General features: G+C 41.8%; 1 protein-coding gene across 1 annotated transcript in view; it reads right to left on the bottom strand.

Moving 5' to 3' along the window:
• ttn.2 (titin, tandem duplicate 2) overlaps positions 1–17,181 on the bottom strand; it is a 170,151-nt gene that overhangs the window by 24,891 nt on the left and 128,079 nt on the right. Inside the window, exon 203 of the mRNA XM_016445616.1 lies at positions 27–17,129. Within this exon, the coding sequence (XP_016301102.1) occupies positions 27–17,129 (17,103 nt within the window). The remainder of the gene's footprint in view (positions 1–26; positions 17,130–17,181) is intronic.

The following is a 17,181-nucleotide window of genomic DNA, read 5'->3' as shown; positions in this document are numbered from 1 at the left end:
TATACAACAAAATAATTTTATTTTACCTGTAATCTTTGTTCCTTCTTTGGTCTCAAGTGGGACTCCTATACCATACTCATTTTCACCGGTAACTCTGAAATAATAAACACCCCCTTCTTGAAGATCATTAACTTTAAAAGTCAACCTGGGACAACTGTCTGTAATTCTGGTCCAGCCCATTTTAGTTGCCTCACGAAGATCAACAAGGTAGTTCTTGACTGGAGCACCACCCTCATTCTCAGGAGTATCCCATGTAATAGTTGCAGAGCTCTTGGTGACTTCCTTTATTTCAATGTGGGCTGGTGGGCCTGGAGAATCTAGGACCTTTACACTCAATGTCAGTGTAGAAGTTCCAGCAACATTTTGGAGGGTTACAGTGTATTTCCCTGAGTCATCTCTTGTAGCTTGCTCAATTGTGATAGATGTGCAGTTATCGGTTGTATCAATAGCAGCCCTCACTCTCAGATCAACATCTGGTTTGTTCCACATTACATGTGGTACAGGCTTTCCCTTGAATGGGACTCTAAGTGTAAATGAGCTGCCATCTTTGACAATCAGTGTCTTCCTCATTTCATTACTGATTAGGAAAACTGGCTCATCTTCTCTGTCTTTTGCTATCTGAGGATCAGTTTCAGGACTTGGCTCACTTTGACCAATCTTGTTAAGTGATCTGACTACAAAGACATACTCTGCTCCTGAAGTGAGTCCCACCACAGTGAACTCTGTGCTCTTAGTGTTACTGACACCAAGTGTCCAGTCATCATCATTGGTTTTCCTATATTCCACCATATATCCTGTAACTGGAGAGCCACCGTCAAATAATGGCTTGTTCCAAGACAAAGTTATTGATGTTTTAGAAGAATCGATTATTTTAGGTTTAGCTGGAGGTGATGGTAGGAACAATGGATCCTCTGCCTTTGTCAGTGGGCAAGGCACACTTGGGGCACTCAAACCAGCAGCATTCTCTGCAAATACTCTGTATTCATACTCACATCCTTCACGGAGATTGGAAGCTTTTACTCTTAAGTCATAAACAGGCTTTTTGTTGACACGTACCCAGCGGAGACCAGATTTCTCACGTTTCTCAATTACATAGCCAGAAATACTACTGCCTCCATCAGAGACAGGTCTTTCCCAGCAAATTGTCATTGCTTCACTTGTAACACTGGTGACATCAACATTTGTAGGTGCAGCAGGGATTGTAAATGGATCCATTGCCTTAACAGGATCACTCTCCAGAGCTTCACCGGTTCCATATTTATTAACTCCCCGAACTCTAAATATATACTCATTGCCTTTGAGCAGTTTTGTTGCTTTACATGTTGTGGCTTTCATATCTGCATAGACCAGAGTCCAGGCAAGCCGGCTTGTTTCACGTTTCTCAACTATGTAGTGCTGAATTTCAGCACCTCCATTTTCTTGAGGTGGTCCCCAGTTCAATGTACATTTCTCTGCAGTCAGACCAGTTACTTCCAACGGTCCAGCTGATGGGCCAGGCCTGTCCAGGACCTTACAGTTTACTGCCAAAGATCTGGTGCCTGCAACATTTTGCAATGTTAGAACATACTGTCCAGAGTCTCGTCTAATGGCATCTCTCACAATTATTGTTGTACTAGTGAGTGTTGAAGAAATCTCAAATCTGGCCTTGGCTTCAATTTCTTTCCCATCCTTTGCCCATGAAATCACAGGAATTGGACGTCCTGATATTTCAGCATCAATTCTAAGTATGTCTCCAGCTTTCACTACAACCAGTTGCCTTAGCTTGTCCTCAATTGTGATGCGTGGTGGATCAACATCATCTTTTACAGTGACAGGTCCTGTACCCTCTGATGGTTCACTGAGTAAGCCAGCTGCATTCTTAGCAATTATATGGAAATCATATCTCTGATCTTCAATCAGACCAGTCACGTCAAAGAATGTTTCTTGAAGATTGGTGAAATTACACTTTAACCATCGTCCATCTGGAAGTTCCCTGCGTTCAACAATGTAGCCAGTCACCTTAGCTCCACCATCAAACTCAGGTATTGCCCAGGAGAGAGAAACAGATGTTCTTGTGATGTTCATAACTACTGGCTGACCTGGAGGTGCACATGGATCTCGGGCAGAAACAGGATCACATGCCTTTGTGCAAGGTCCAATGCCAGCTATATTCTCAGCATATACTCTATACTGATACAAGAGACCTTCTTCCAAACCAGTTACCTTGAACTGAGTTTCTGTAATAGGCCCTCTGTTCATCTTTGCCCAGAGAATGCTGCTCTGATCTTTGCATTCCAAGTGATATCCAAAGACGGGACTGCCACCATCACTTGCTGGTCTGTTCCAGGTAACTAGCATTCCTGATTTAGTGGCTTGAGCAATGTGAAGACTGGTTGGAGGGCCTGGAGGTGAGAAGGGGTACTGTGCAACTACTGGGGCAGAGTCAATTGCATGGCTTTTTCCATAACGATTCTCTGCAGCAACACGGAACTGATATTCTGTTCCTTGTGTCAAACGAGTTACTTTGATTGATGTTCTAGCAACTGTTGCTGAAACAATTTGCCATGCTGTAGTGGTCATATCTCTCTTCTCGACTACATAATTATTAATTTGACAACCACCATCATAAATTGGAGGGTCCCATGATAGTGAAATAAAATCAGCACTTATTTCCTCTACCTTGATTGCACCTGGTGGACCTGGTTTATCAAGAACAATAACAGATATTTCTGCTGATTTAATGCCAATCGAATTGGTTAAAATAATTTCATATTTTCCAGCATCCTCTCTTGTTGAATCCTTGATGACAATCTTTGATGATGTCTTTGATGTCAAAACATTAACTCTGGTTGTTTGCTTCAATGAGTGACCACCCTTTTTCCATGTAACCTCTGGAAGAGGTCTGCCTCTGAATGGAACATCTATTTTGAGATCATCTCCAGCCTTCACACTGTAGGTATTAAACAGCAAATCAATAATGGGTTCAATAGTAATATCTCGTGCCACAACAGATGCTCCCAGGGGTTTAGGATCACTCTTTCCTTTGTCATTAACTGCTGCAATTCTGAAACTGTATTCCTCTCCTGTTGTAAGTCCTTCAATTGTGGTTTCCAGTGCCTTTACTGTAGCACATACAGTCCATTTATCTGATCCCTTAGTAATCATTTCCACTGTGTAGCCTGTGATTTTGCTGCCACCATCATGATCTGGCTTTTCCCATGCTAGAGTAATAGTGTGGCGAGTTACATCAACAACTGTAATTTTACCAGGTGGTAAGGGTGCTTGGGAAACTTTGACAGCCTCTATGGTCTCTGCAGGCAAACCAACACCAAGTTCATTCACAGCCAAAACACGGAAGTGGTAAAGACCTCCTTCTTGGAGATCATCAACTTTGAATGAATTTCTGACACAGCTATTTGTCACAGTTGTGAATGCCAGCCTTTTAGATTCACGCTTTTCCACAATGTAATGGGTGATCCTGGCTCCACCATCAATTTGTGGAGGCTCCCACTGTAGCTGGACAGAATCTCTCTTTACATCCTTAATTTCAAAATTCACTGGAGCACTTGGAGAGTCAAGGACCTTGACATTAATAAATGAAGATTTTGTGCCACTATTATTTTCAAGGGTCACAACATATTTTCCAGTATCAAATCGGTTAACATTGTCAATAACAAGCACAGTGTAAGAGCCTGTTACTTCAATTTGAGCCCGCTCTGGTAAGATACCATCTGCCTTTGTCCACTTAACCTCTGGCTCGGGCCTTCCCCTTATGGTGACAAATAACCGAAGTGTTGCACTGGCACGCACAGTCACACATTTCCTAAGATCTGCATCAAGTTCTATCTCAGGAGCTTCAAGATTTTCAGCAGCAATTACAGATCCTGGAACATCAACATGCTCTCCAGCCCCCTCAATATTAAGTGCACAAATACGGAAGTTGTATTCTGCATTTTCCTTTAATGTTTTGACGGTGAAGTGAGTTGTTTGCACACCGGTTGGTGGAGTGCATACTGTCCATTCATCTTCACTAACTTCCTTTGCCTCAACAATGTATCCTGAGACCAGTGCTCCACCATCATAAATTGGTCTACTCCATGCCAAGGAAACAGTTGTGCTTGAGTGATCTGTTATTTTAGGATTATTAGGAGGACCAGGAGGATAAGTTGCATCACAAGCTTTGTAATATTGAGATGGTTCACTTGGTGTGCCCACACCAGCAGCATTTTCAGCAGATACTCTGAATTCATAGAAGTGTCCCTCTGTAAGCCCAGTGGCTCTGAATCTCAAGTCATTCAGTCTTTTCTTGTTACACTTTGTCCATCTTATACCCTCTTTATCACGTTTCTCAAGAACATAACCATCAATTTGTGATCCGCCATCGTCCTCTGGCCGTTCCCATGTAAGGACTATTGAGTCTCTGGTGACTGCACTTGCTTCTGGAGTTGAAGGTGGTCCAGGTTTGTTGAAAGGATTTTTTGCAAGGACAGGTTCAGATTCAAGTGGTTCGCCAATACCATATTTGTTCACTGCCATGACTCTGAATATATACTCATTACCAGGTAGGAGTTTAGTGACTTTGTAACTAATTGCTTGAATTTTAGGTTCCACTACTGTCCATGACAGTCTGCTAGTTTCTCTCTTTTCAATAATATAATGAGAAATGCCAGCTCCACCATCATGTGATGGGTGGCTCCAGTGCAAATAGCATTTTTCTGCTGTGACACCAGTTACATTCAGAGGGCCATCAGGTGGACCAGGTCTATCAAGAACTTTGACACTAATGGGTACCTGTTTGGTTCCACCAACATTACTGAGATTTAAGAGGAAATGACCACCATCTACTCTAATGCAGTCCTTAACAGTCAAAACTGTTTGTGTGATGGTGGATTTAATCTCCATTCTGGGTGTAGCACTGTCAATTTCTTTTCCATCCTTAAGCCACATAATATCAGGAAGAGGTTTTCCAGCAATGTCTGCATCAATAGCAAAGGACTCACCAGCCTTTACAGTGATAACATCTTTAAATTTTGAATCCATGGAGACAGATGGAGCTTCAATCTCATCCTGAGCAGTAATTGGTCCAGTGCTTTCAGAGGGTACACTTAAATTACCAGCTGCATTTTTGGCAATTACTCTAAATTCATATCTTTGTTCTTCTTCCAATCCAGTTATTGTAAATTGTGTGTGTATAATATTTGTAAAGCTGGCCTTCATCCAACGACCTTCAGGCAGCTTCTTCCTTTCAATAATGTATCCTGTAATAGCACTGCCACCATCATACTGTGGTTTTGCCCACTGAAGAGTTACTAGGTTTCTTGTGATAACAATGGCTTCAGGAGTTCCAGGGGGATCACAGGGATCACGTGCAACAACACTTTCTGAGACTTTGCTTGATGGACTGATTCCTGCCATATTTTCAGCAAACACTTTATATTCATATTCAATTCCCTCCTCCAGACCATTTGTTTTGAATCGAGTGTCAGCGATAAGAAGCTTGTTAAGTTTGGTCCATAAGATGCTGTTCTTTTCTTTACGCTCAAGGTGATACCCAATAATAGGGCTACCTCCATTATTGCTGGGGGGTTTCCATTCAATTGTCATGTGGTCTTTTGTCACTGATGAAACAAATGGTGCACCAGGAGCTACAGGCTCAGTAAAAGGATAACTGACCACAACTGGCGCTGAATCTAACGATGTGCTCTTTCCATATCTGTTCTCAGCAAACACTCTAAACTGATATTCAGAACCAGTCTTCAGCTTTGTGACTTTTATTGTGGTACGAGCAATGGTTGCTGAAACAATCTGCCAGTTAGTAGTGGTTGTATCACGTTTTTCCACTATGTAGTTGTTTATCTGACAACCTCCTGTGTATACTGGTGGCTCCCAGGAGATGGTAGCATAGGTGGCACTTACTTCATCAATTTTAACCGGTCCAACTGGTGGGCCTGGTTTGTCAAGAATGATTATGCCAACCTCTTCAGTGACCGTACCTATATTATTTGTAGCTGTAACTGTGTACTTGCCAGAGTTCTCTCTATTTGCATCTTTAATTTTAAGAACTGTTGAAGTTACAGTGCTTGAGACATTTAATCTGGTCGTCTCTTTCAGTGCTTGTCCATCTTTCATCCATGCAATCTTTGGAGTTGGACGCCCTTTAAATGGTATTTCCACTTTGAGATCTTCACCAGCTTGAACGCTGTATGTGTTGAAAAGTAGTTTGAAGCTTGGTTCAATAGTAACATCTTTGGCTACGACAGGAGCAGTCAATGGCCTTGGATCACTTTTTCCTTTCTCATTGTAAGCTAAAACTCTGAAGAGGTACTCTTGTCCTGAACTAAGTCCTGTCACTGTACCTTCACCTGTTTTGGTGACTGTAGCAATTGTCCATTCCTCTGATCCTTTTGGCTGCATTTCAATATAATAACCCAAGATTCTACTACCACCATCATGATCTGGTTTATCCCATGAAAGTGATGCTGTGGTTTTTGTCACATCAGTCAAAGTTACCTTGCCGACAGATAAAGGAGGATCTGCTGTCTTCACAGATTCTTCTGTTTCTACAGGAAGACCAATTCCAAATTCATTTTCTGCCATGACTCTGAAGTAATAAACACCACCTTCTGTCAAATCACCAACACGGAAGCTGGTCTTGGAGCACTTGGTAGTAATGTTTACAAATCCTTGTCTATTCGATTCTCTCTTGTCAATGATATAATTTTTGATTTTTGAACCACCATCTATAAGTGGAGGTTCCCAAACAAGGGTGGTGTAGTTTCTTGTTACATCTTTCACAACAAGGTTCTGTGGAGCACCTGGTGTATCGAGTACTTTTACTGACACAAAGGCTGATTTAGTGCCAGCATTATTTTCCAAAGTCAGAGTATATTTACCAGCATCATTTCTGTCACATATATCAATTGATAACTGAGTGTAATCTGGTCCCTTTTCTATTTGGGCTTTATCTGGTAAATCTCCCTCATCCTTGGCCCAGTTTACCTCAGGAATGGGGCGTCCTTTGAATGGTATGTTGATTCTCATATACCCTCCAGCATGCACAACAATTCCTTTCCTCAACTCCGAGTCAAGCTCAATTTCAGGGGGATCCATCTTATCCACTGGTTTGACAGTTCCTTGGATAGACACTGGCTCACCAACACCCAGTTTATTAAAAGCACATATGTGAACTTTGTATTCTTGGTGTTCAGTAAGTTTAGTTATTGTAAATTTAGTATCATTTAATCCAGAGGGTGGAGTACATGTGGTCCATTCTTCTTCATCAGCTTTACATATCTCAACAACATAGCCTTGGATGTCTAAACCACCATCATATATTGGTCTACTCCATGCAATTGTGACTGAATTCTTTGTAGTGTCAACAAGGTGTGCATTAGTTGGTGGGCCAGGCTTAAATGTTGGATCACAGGCTTTGTAATAAACAGATGGTGGACTTGGCTGTCCAACTCCAGCAGCATTTTCTGCAGATAACCTAAATTCATATTCATGATCCTCTGTCAAGCCTGTGACTCTGAAACGTAAGTCTGTGACTCTGCGTTTGTTACATTTTGTCCACCGCACTCCAGCTCTGTCTCTCTTCTCTACAATATAACCAATAATTTCACTTCCACCATCAGTCTCAGGACGAGTCCAGCATACTGTCATAGAATCCCTTGAAATATTTGTTACTTCTAGTTCTTTAGGTGGCCCAGATGGAACAAAAGGATTTCTCATATTCACTGGTGCAGATTCAAGTGGTTCACCAACTCCATACTTGTTGACAGCCATGACACGGAATATGTATTCATTTCCTTTTAAAAGTTTAGTAACTTTAAACATGGTTGCTCCACAATCACCTGAAACTACAGTCCAAGCAAGGCGACTTGTTTCTCTCTTCTGTATGATATAATGAGAAATGCTACTGCCACCATCATGTTTTGGAGGCAGCCATGACAATGAGCACTTCTCACATGTTACACCAGAGACAGAAAAAGGACCTTCAGGGGGTCCAGGTCTATCAAGGACTCTTACACTGAAGGACACAGACTTTGTTCCAGCCACATTAGTGAGGTGCAATGTGTACTGTCCTCCATCAATTCGAATGGCATCTTTGACAACAAGAATTGCTTTCAAGTCAGTGTTCTTGATTTCAGCTCTTGCTGAATTTTCAACTTCCACATCACCCTTAAACCACTGCATTGTTGGAACCGGCTTTCCTAGTATGGATGCTTCCAGGGTAAATGTGTCTCCGGCATTCACGGTCAAAATTTGGCTATACTCTGAGGCAACCTCATAGGTTGGTGGTTCAACTTCATCCTTAGCTGTAATTGAGCCTGTGCTCATAGAGGGTCTACTAACTGATCCAGCTCCATTTCTGGCAATAACTCTGAAATCATATTTGCAGTCTTCTATCAGGCCTGTGACTGTAAATTCAGTTTCAATAATATTTGCAAAACTAGCTTTCATCCAACGACCCTCTGGCAGGTCTCGTTTCTCCACAACATATCCAGTGACAAGGCTGCCTCCATCATATTCCGGTGGTGTCCATCTAAGTTTCACTGAGTGTCTTGTCACAATCACTGGCACAGGGGTGCCTGGTGGGTCACATGGGTCACGTGCCACACAACCCTCAGAAATTTTGCTGCACATTCCAATTCCAACTATGTTTTCAGCATAGACTCTGAATTCATATTCAATGCCCTCTTCCAATGGAGATGTTTTAAATCTGGTGTCTTGAATGAGTATTTTATTGATCTTTGTCCAAAGAATGCTATTTTTCTCTTTTCTCTCTAGATGATATCCTAGAATAGCACTTCCACCATCTGAGACTGGCTTGTGCCATTCAACAACCATAGATTCTTTTGTGAATGCAGACACAAATGGAGTTCCTGGAGGCCCAGGCTCCTTGAAAGGATACTGGGCGAGAACCGGATCTGAGTCAATGCCATAGCTTTTACCATACCTATTCTCAGCAAAAATTCTAAACTGGTATTCAGCTCCAGTTTTTAAATTACTAACTTTAAGTGTGGTTCTTGCTACTGTGGCAGAAACAACTACCCAGTTAGTGGTGGTGGTGTCTCTCTTTTGGACAACATAATTTGAAATCTGGCAGCCTCCAGTGTATGTTGGTTGGTCCCAAGATAATGTAATGCTCTCTGCACTCACTTCATCAATCCTGACTGGGCCAGTTGGTGGGCCAGGCTTTTCAAGTATAATTATTTCAACTGTGGCTTCTGCTTGTCCAAGTACATTAGCCACAGCAATGTTATACATACCACCATCTTCTCTTGTTGCATCTTTGATGGTAAGAGTGGTATGATGTGCAGTGTCAGCAACATTTACTCTTGTGGTCTGTTTCAGAGCTGAACCATCTTTGGTCCATGTAATAGTTGGTTTTGGATGACCAGAAATTCGTGCTTCAATTTTCAAATCTTGCCCAACCTGTACATTGTAGGTGCTAAGTTTTGTTCTTACTGTGGGCTGAATAGCAAGGTCCTTTGCAACAACAGGATTTGCCAAGAGTCTGGGATCACTCTTTCCTTTGTCATTAACGGCAATGACTCTGAAATTGTACTCCCCACCTTGGACTAAATTAGTTACAACAGTGTCGAGGGATTTTACTTGAGCACAAAGAGACCATTTATCTTGATCCTTTGCTTGCATTTCAACTTCGTAATAAGTAATTCTGCTGCCTCCATCATGCTCTGGTTTTTCCCATTTGAGGGAAACACTCTTCCTTGTAACATCCACTACAGAAACTTTACCAGGGGGTTGTGGCACCTCTGAGATTTTTATTGGTTCTAGAGTCTCTGCAGGCAATCCAATACCATGTTCATTTTCAGCAAGAACCCTGAAGAAAAAGTTGCTTCCCTCTTGGAGTGGTTCAATTTTCCATGTCATCTTGTTGCAGGTACCAACAGCAGAGTATACCTTTCTTGTACTCTCTCGTTTTTCAACAATGTAATTTTTAATTTTAGCTCCACCATCAAGCAACGGTGGCTCCCAGCTAAGAGTGACTGAATTATTTGTTATTTCCTTCACATGGAAGTTTGCAGGTGCATCAGGATTGTCTAATACTCTGACACTAATAAATGCCGATTTTGTTCCACTGGCATTTTCCAGAGTTAAAGTGTATTTTCCACTGTCAAATCTATTAACATTTTCAATTATGAGTGAAGTGAAACTGCTTGTAATATCAATTTGAGCTGCCTCGTTGATTTCACCTTCAGCCTTTCCCCACTTGACTTCAGGAGTTGGCCGTCCACGAATAGGAACAAACAATCTTAGAGAGCCTCCAGCCCTGACAGTAATCATCTTTCTCAGGTCAGCATCAAGATCAATATCTGGTGCCTCAAGTTTATCCTCTATGATAATGGATCCTGGGATATCAGCAGTTTCTCCCACACCAACCTTATTTATGGCACAGATTCTGAATTTGTACTCATGCTTTTCAAGCAGTTTTTTAACTTCAAATCTTGTCTCTGTTATTCCAGAGGGTGGTGTACACATCATCCATTCATCGAAAGTGACTTCACATGCCTCAACAATGTAACTCTGAATTTCACAGCCACCATCATAAATTGGCTTTCCCCAATGCAGGACAACAGATGCTCTTGAGACATCAATTACCTTGGGGTTGTTTGGTGGACCAGGCTTGAAGACTTGATCCACTGCCTTGAAGTACACTGTGGGTGGACTTGGTTTACCAACTCCAGCTTTATTCTCAGCAGACACACGGAATTCATAACTTCGGTTTTCAAGAAGTCCTGTTACTCTAAAGCGTAGTTCACTCACTACACGTTTGTTGCATCTTGCCCACCTAACACCTTCTTTGTCTCTCTTTTCAACAATATATCCTGTAATTGCATTTCCGCCATCATTAGTGGGTCTTTGCCATGTGATAACCATGGAATCCTTTGTTATATTTGACACTTCAACATTACTTGGTGCATCAGGTGGGACAAATGGATTTGCTGCAATCACTGGATCAGATTCTAAAGGCTCACCAATTCCATATTTATTTACAGGTATCACTCTGAAAATATACTCATTTCCAGGAAGGAGTTTTGTAATTTTAAGATTGAGGGTTTGTACCTTAGATTCCACAACAGTCCAAACTAAGCGGCTGGTCTCTCTTCTTTCCACAATGTAATGAGACACCTCCGCACCTCCATCGTGCAATGGAGTTTTCCAGGCAATGCAGCACTTTTCACTGGTAACCCCATAGATTGAAATTGGGCCATCTGGAGGCCCAGGTCTGTCCAGAACCTTGACATTGACAACTACTGATTTCTCTCCACCAACATTTTTTAATAGCAAGGTATACTGGCCTCCATCAACACGGATAGCCTCCTTCACACTAAGAGTAGTTGTGAAGTCAGTATTCTTTATCTCAAGTCTTGCAGTATTTGTAAGTTCTTCGCCAGATTTTATCCAGTGAACTGAAGGAATAGGTTTGCCAAGTATTCTTGCATCTACTTTGAATGATTCTCCAGCATTAACAACAATAGTTTGAGAATATTTGGCATCCAAGTCAATTTGGGGTGGATCAACTTCATCCTTGGCTGTGATTGCACCAGTACTGTCTGATGGAACACTAGACACACCTGCAGCATTTTTTGCAATGACACGAAATTCATACTGCTGCTCCTCTACCAAACCACTGACAACAAATTCGGTCTCAATGATATTCGTAAAAGAAGCTTTCATCCAGCGGCCATTAGGCAATTCTTTTTTCTCAATGACATATCCTGTAATCTTGCTGCCGCCATCAAACTGTGGTGGTGTCCACCTGAGTGTTACAGAGCTTCTGGTGACAATCACTGCTTCAGGTTTGCCTGGAGGGTCACATGGATCTCTAGCCACCTGGATTTCTGATACTTTGCTTGCCTTGCTTAGACCAACTATATTCTCAGCATAAACTCTAAATTCATATTCAATGCCTTCTTCAAGGCCACCTATCTTGAATCTTGTGTCTGGAATGAGTGTTTTGTTTTGCTTTACCCACAACAAGCTGTTTCTTTCCTTACTCTCAATGTGATATCCCAAAATCTTGCTTCCACCATCACTACTGGGTTTGTTCCACACAATAACCATGCTTTCTTTAGTAGCAGATTGAACAGTTGGAGTTCCTGGTGGATTTGGAACCTCAAAGGGATATTGTGCAACAACAGGCTCAGACAAAAGAACTGAACTCTTTCCATATCTATTTTCAGCAGCAATCCTAAATTGATATTCACAGCCAGTCTTCAATCTTGCAGCTTTAGTTGTTGTTCTTGCCACTGTTGCAGATACAATCTGCCAGTTGGTGGTGGATGTATCTCGTTTTTCCACAATATAGTTATTAATGCTACAGCCTCCCTCGTACTCTGGAGGCTGCCATGACAATGTAACACAGTCTGCAGTTACCTCCTCTATTTTGATTGGGCCAGTTGGTGGTCCAGGTTTATCAAGTACAATAACATTGATGTCTGCTGTAGCTTCACCAGCTAAGTTTGTCAGTTTAATAGTATATTTGCCCACATCATCCCGTGTTGCCTCTTTTATCACAAGGTACAGGTGTCTCTCTGCTATTTCAGCATTTACTCTTGTTGTCTCTTTCAGAGCAATACCATCTTTTTGCCAGGTAACTGCTGCCTTGGGCTGAGCAACATAAGGCACATCAATTTTCAGATCATCACCTGCCAGAACACTGAATGTGCTGAACAAAAGTTTGAAGGCAGGAGCAATAACAACATCCATAGCAACCACAGGGACACTAAGTGGACGTGGATCACTGGTTCCCTTTTCATTAGTTGCTGAAATACGGAAGAAGTATTCTTCACCTTGTGTTAGGCCAACAACAACTGCCTCTGTTACTTTAACAGTCATTACTTGCGTCCATTTTTCACTGTTTTTCCCTTGCATTTCAACAGTATAACCCGTAATTCTGCTTCCTCCATCATGGTCTGGCTTCTCCCAAGAAAGTGTTACACTGTTGCCAGTTACTTCTTTTAGAGTCACTTTTCCAGGAGGAAGAGGTCTCTCAGAGATTTTTATAGCTTCCGTGGTATCTACTGGAAGACCAACACCATACTCATTTTCAGCCAAAATTCTGAAGAAATACATGCTTCCTTCTTGTAAGTCTCCAATTCTACAACTTGTTTTGGGACAGGAGGTATTAACGATGGAATATGCTTTTCGTGTAGATTCACGTTTTTCAACAATATAATGCCTGATTCTTGATCCACCATCAATGACTGGAGGATCCCAGATGAGGGAAGCAGAAACTTTTGTGATTTCTTTGATTGTAAGGTTCTGTGGTGCATCAGGAGTGTCAAGAACTCGGACATTAACAAACGCCGTTTTAGTTCCTGAACTGTTTTCCACTGTTAGCATGTATTTTCCACCATCAAATCGGTTTACATTCTCGATAACCAATGTGGTGAAAGATGATGTAATTTCAATTGATGCTTTATTAAGGGGTTCACCTGTCTCCCTTGACCATCTGACTTCTGGTGCAGGTCTTCCTTTAATTGGCACAAATAATCTTAAGTTACTGCATGCTCTGATGTTCACTACTTTGCGAAGGTCTGAGTCAAGCTCGATTTCAGGTGGAAGGAGTCTGTCTTCTGCTTTTGGTGAACCAGGTACAGAGGCTGGCTCTCCAACACCTTCACAGTTAAGAGCTGAAATATTGATCTTATATTCTTGGTTTTCAATAAGGTTGGTTATGGTGAATGATGTTGCTGTTAGCCCAGCCTTTGGAGTGACAACTGTCCATTCATCTTCCTCTGGCAGGCATGTTTCAACAATATAACCTGTGATATCTGAGCCACCATCATAAACTGGTTTATTCCAAGCAATAGTAATGGATGACTTACTTGTATCCAAAACCCTGGGATTTCCAGGGGGTCCAGGTTGAAATATTGTGTCACATGCTTTGTAGAATGGACTTGAAGGGCTTGGTGCACTTAAGCCAGCAGCATTTTCGGCTAGGATTCTGTATTCATACTCATGTCCAGGTGTTAGTCCTGACACTTTGAAGCGCAGATCAGTAACAGTTCTTTTATTGCATTTTACCCAACGAAGACCAGTTTTATCTCTCCTCTCAATGATGTAGGTATTTATACTACTTCCACCATTGTGTTCAGGATGTCCCCAACACACCACCATTGAATGTTTTGTGATAGCAGTTACTTCTGGTGCCTGTGGAGGATCAGAAGGCACATATGGGTTAGTGGCAACAGCAGGCTCAGATTCAAGAGGTTCTCCAACTCCATACTTGTTCACAGCCATGACTCTGAAAATATATTCATTTCCTTTCAGCAATTTGGTAACCTTATAGCGGTTTACTTGTAAATCCGTGGCTACATTTGTCCATGTAAGTCTACTTGTTTCACGTCTCTGAATGATGTAATATTCAATCTTTCCTCCTCCATCATGAAGTGGTGGCAGCCATGACAGAATACATTTCTCTGTTGTCATGTCTGTGACATGCAGTGGTCCATCAGGTGGGCCAGGTCTGTCAAGAACTTTAACGTTGAAGACAAATTTGGCAAATCCTCCCGGATTGCTAGCAGTTAGAGCGTATGCACCGCCATCTCTACGTAAAGAATCTTTGTTAATCAAACAAGTATAGAAATCTGATGTTTTGATCTCTAGTTTTCCAGTGTCCTCAAGCTCCTTGCCATCTTTAGTCCAAACCAAGGATGGAATTGGGCGACCTGTAACACGTGCATCTAGCTTGAAGACATCTCCTGCTTTCACTACCACAGCACTACTGAAACTTGCATCAGCATCAATTTTTGGCTCTTCAATGTCATCTCTGCAGACCATGACCTCTGAAGGTTTAGATGGTTTGCTGACAGCCCCAGCTGAGTTCATTGCTAATACACGGAATTCATAAGAAGCATCTTCTGTGAGACCACTAACAGTAAAGTTTGTTTCAAGAATGTTGCTGAAGTTGGCTTTGAGCCAGCGACCATTAGGCAGCTCTCTTTTTTCAACTGTATATCCAGTTATTGAGAAACCACCATCGCCCTCTGGCTTTGACCACTGAAGAGTAACTTCATGTCTAGTTATGTTAAGTGCCACTGGTTGACCTGGGGGGTCTACAGGATCAAGTGCATATGTCATCTCAGATGGCTTGCTTGCTTTGCTGAGACCAGCCAGATTTTCTGCAATAACACGGAATTCATATGCAATACCATCAATCAGACCTGGTGATTTAAGCATATTGCCAACAACTAGAGCTTTGCTGATCCTCTGCCAGAGTATGCTGTTCTTCTCTTTCCTCTCAATGTGGTATCCTAAAATTGGGCTACCTCCATCTGAAGAAGGTTCATTCCAGCTGATTGTCATTGAATCCTTGGTGAAGGCAACTACTTGTGGAATTCCAGGCTGTCCTGGAACATCAAATGGATAAGCAGCCACCACTGGTTCTGATGTTATGTAGGGTCCAACACCATATCTGTTCTGAGCTTTTACACGGAATTGATATTCAATACCAGTTGTAAGGCGTGCTGCTTTAAATGTTGTGCGGATAACAGTTGCTGCCAGTTCTACCCAGGATGTGCCAGTTGTCTCACGCATTTCAACAATGTAGTTATTAATAGGAACTCCTCCATCATTTTCTGGAGCTTCCCATGATATTATCACATAGTCACAAGAAACCTCATCCAGTTTTATTGGTCCAGTTGGAGGTCCTGGAATATCATGTACTTGAACAGTAATGATTTCAGTCACAGTTCCAAGGATGTTCTTTCCTGTCATTGAATACTGTCCTCCGTCTTTTCTCTTAATTTCATTAATGTTGAGAATTGTAGAAGTTGCAGTATTTTCAACGTTTATTCTCTGTGTCTGTTTAAGTTCCTGATCTTCTTTCTTCCATACAACAAGTGGTTTTGGACGTCCCAGAACAGGGATCTCAACTTTAAGATTATCACCTGCTTTAGCTACCACCATCTTCTGATATATACCTCTGAGGTCAAATCCTGGAGCAGTGGTTTGCTCCTTGATTACAGCTGGTCGACTTTCACGAGGTTCACTCCTACCTGAGCTGTTTACAGCAAAGATTCGGAACACATATTCTGCATTTTCCACCAATTCTGTTGCAGTGTAATCTAAAGCTTTTATTGTTGTCACATGTGTCCACTGATCAGAATCTTTCAGTTGAGCCTCTATCACATAGCCAGTGATTCGACTACCACCATCATATTTTGGTTTAGTCCATGCAAGAGTTGCTGTGTCCTTGGAAACATCTGAAACAATCAGATTATCTGGTGCAGAAGGAGCCTGAGAAGCTTTAATTGGTTCAGGTGTCTCTGCTGGTTCACCGATGCCCCTTTCATTCTCAGCAGAAACTCTAAAGTAATATTCAGCGCCCTCTTCCAAGTCTGGAATCTTGTACGAGCATTTCTGCCAGTTTGCTGTAATGGTTGAGTAAGCCTTTCGTGTTGCGTCCCGCTTCTCAATTATATAATTTGTAATCTTTGAACCACCATCAATGATTGGAATCTCCCATTGTAAAGTAATGCTATGCTTTGTGATTTCACTTGGTTTCAAATTCACTGGAGGTCCTGGGGTGTCCACAACACGAACATTGACAAATCCAGACTTCTTTCCAGCAACATTTTCCAATGTTAGGACATATTTCCCTGCATCATATCTTGTACACTCAGGGATGACTACTAGCGTGTATGATTCAGTAGTGTCAATGTGAGCACGGCCTTTAAGCGGTACATCTTCCTTATTCCATGTTACTTCTGGAGCTGGCCTGCCCTTGATTGGCACAAATATGCGGATTGAAGCACCTGACTTAACAACAAGTGTTTTTCTCAACTCTGCATCAAGTTCAAATTCAGGAACCTCCTCTTGATCCACCAGTTCAACAACTTGCTCAACTTCAGAGGGTTCACCAAGTCCTTCTGAATTCAGTGCTCTGACTCTGAAGTGATATTTTCCTCCTGATTGTAGATTTGAAACTACAAATTCTGTTATTCTCAATGGAGTAGTTGTGTCTTGAACCCAGTCATCATCACCTTCCTTTTTATGTTCAACAATGTATCCTGTCACATCAAGTCCACCATCATAGAAGGGTCTACCCCAGTTAAATGTTGCTGTAGTTTTGGTGGTGTCAGTAATCCGTGGGTTGGATGGAGGTCCTGGTGGATCTGAAAAAGAATAAAATGATAATGATAAAAAGTTATTTGGGAACTTTTTATC

This window comes from Sinocyclocheilus anshuiensis, unplaced genomic scaffold (genome assembly GCF_001515605.1).
Source record: "Sinocyclocheilus anshuiensis isolate Anshui unplaced genomic scaffold, SAMN03320099.WGS_v1.1 scaffold179, whole genome shotgun sequence".
Classification (NCBI taxonomy): Eukaryota; Metazoa; Chordata; class Actinopteri; order Cypriniformes; family Cyprinidae; genus Sinocyclocheilus; species Sinocyclocheilus anshuiensis.
Note: the sequence above shows the minus strand (reverse complement) of the source record. Positions and strands in the feature narration are given on the sequence as shown.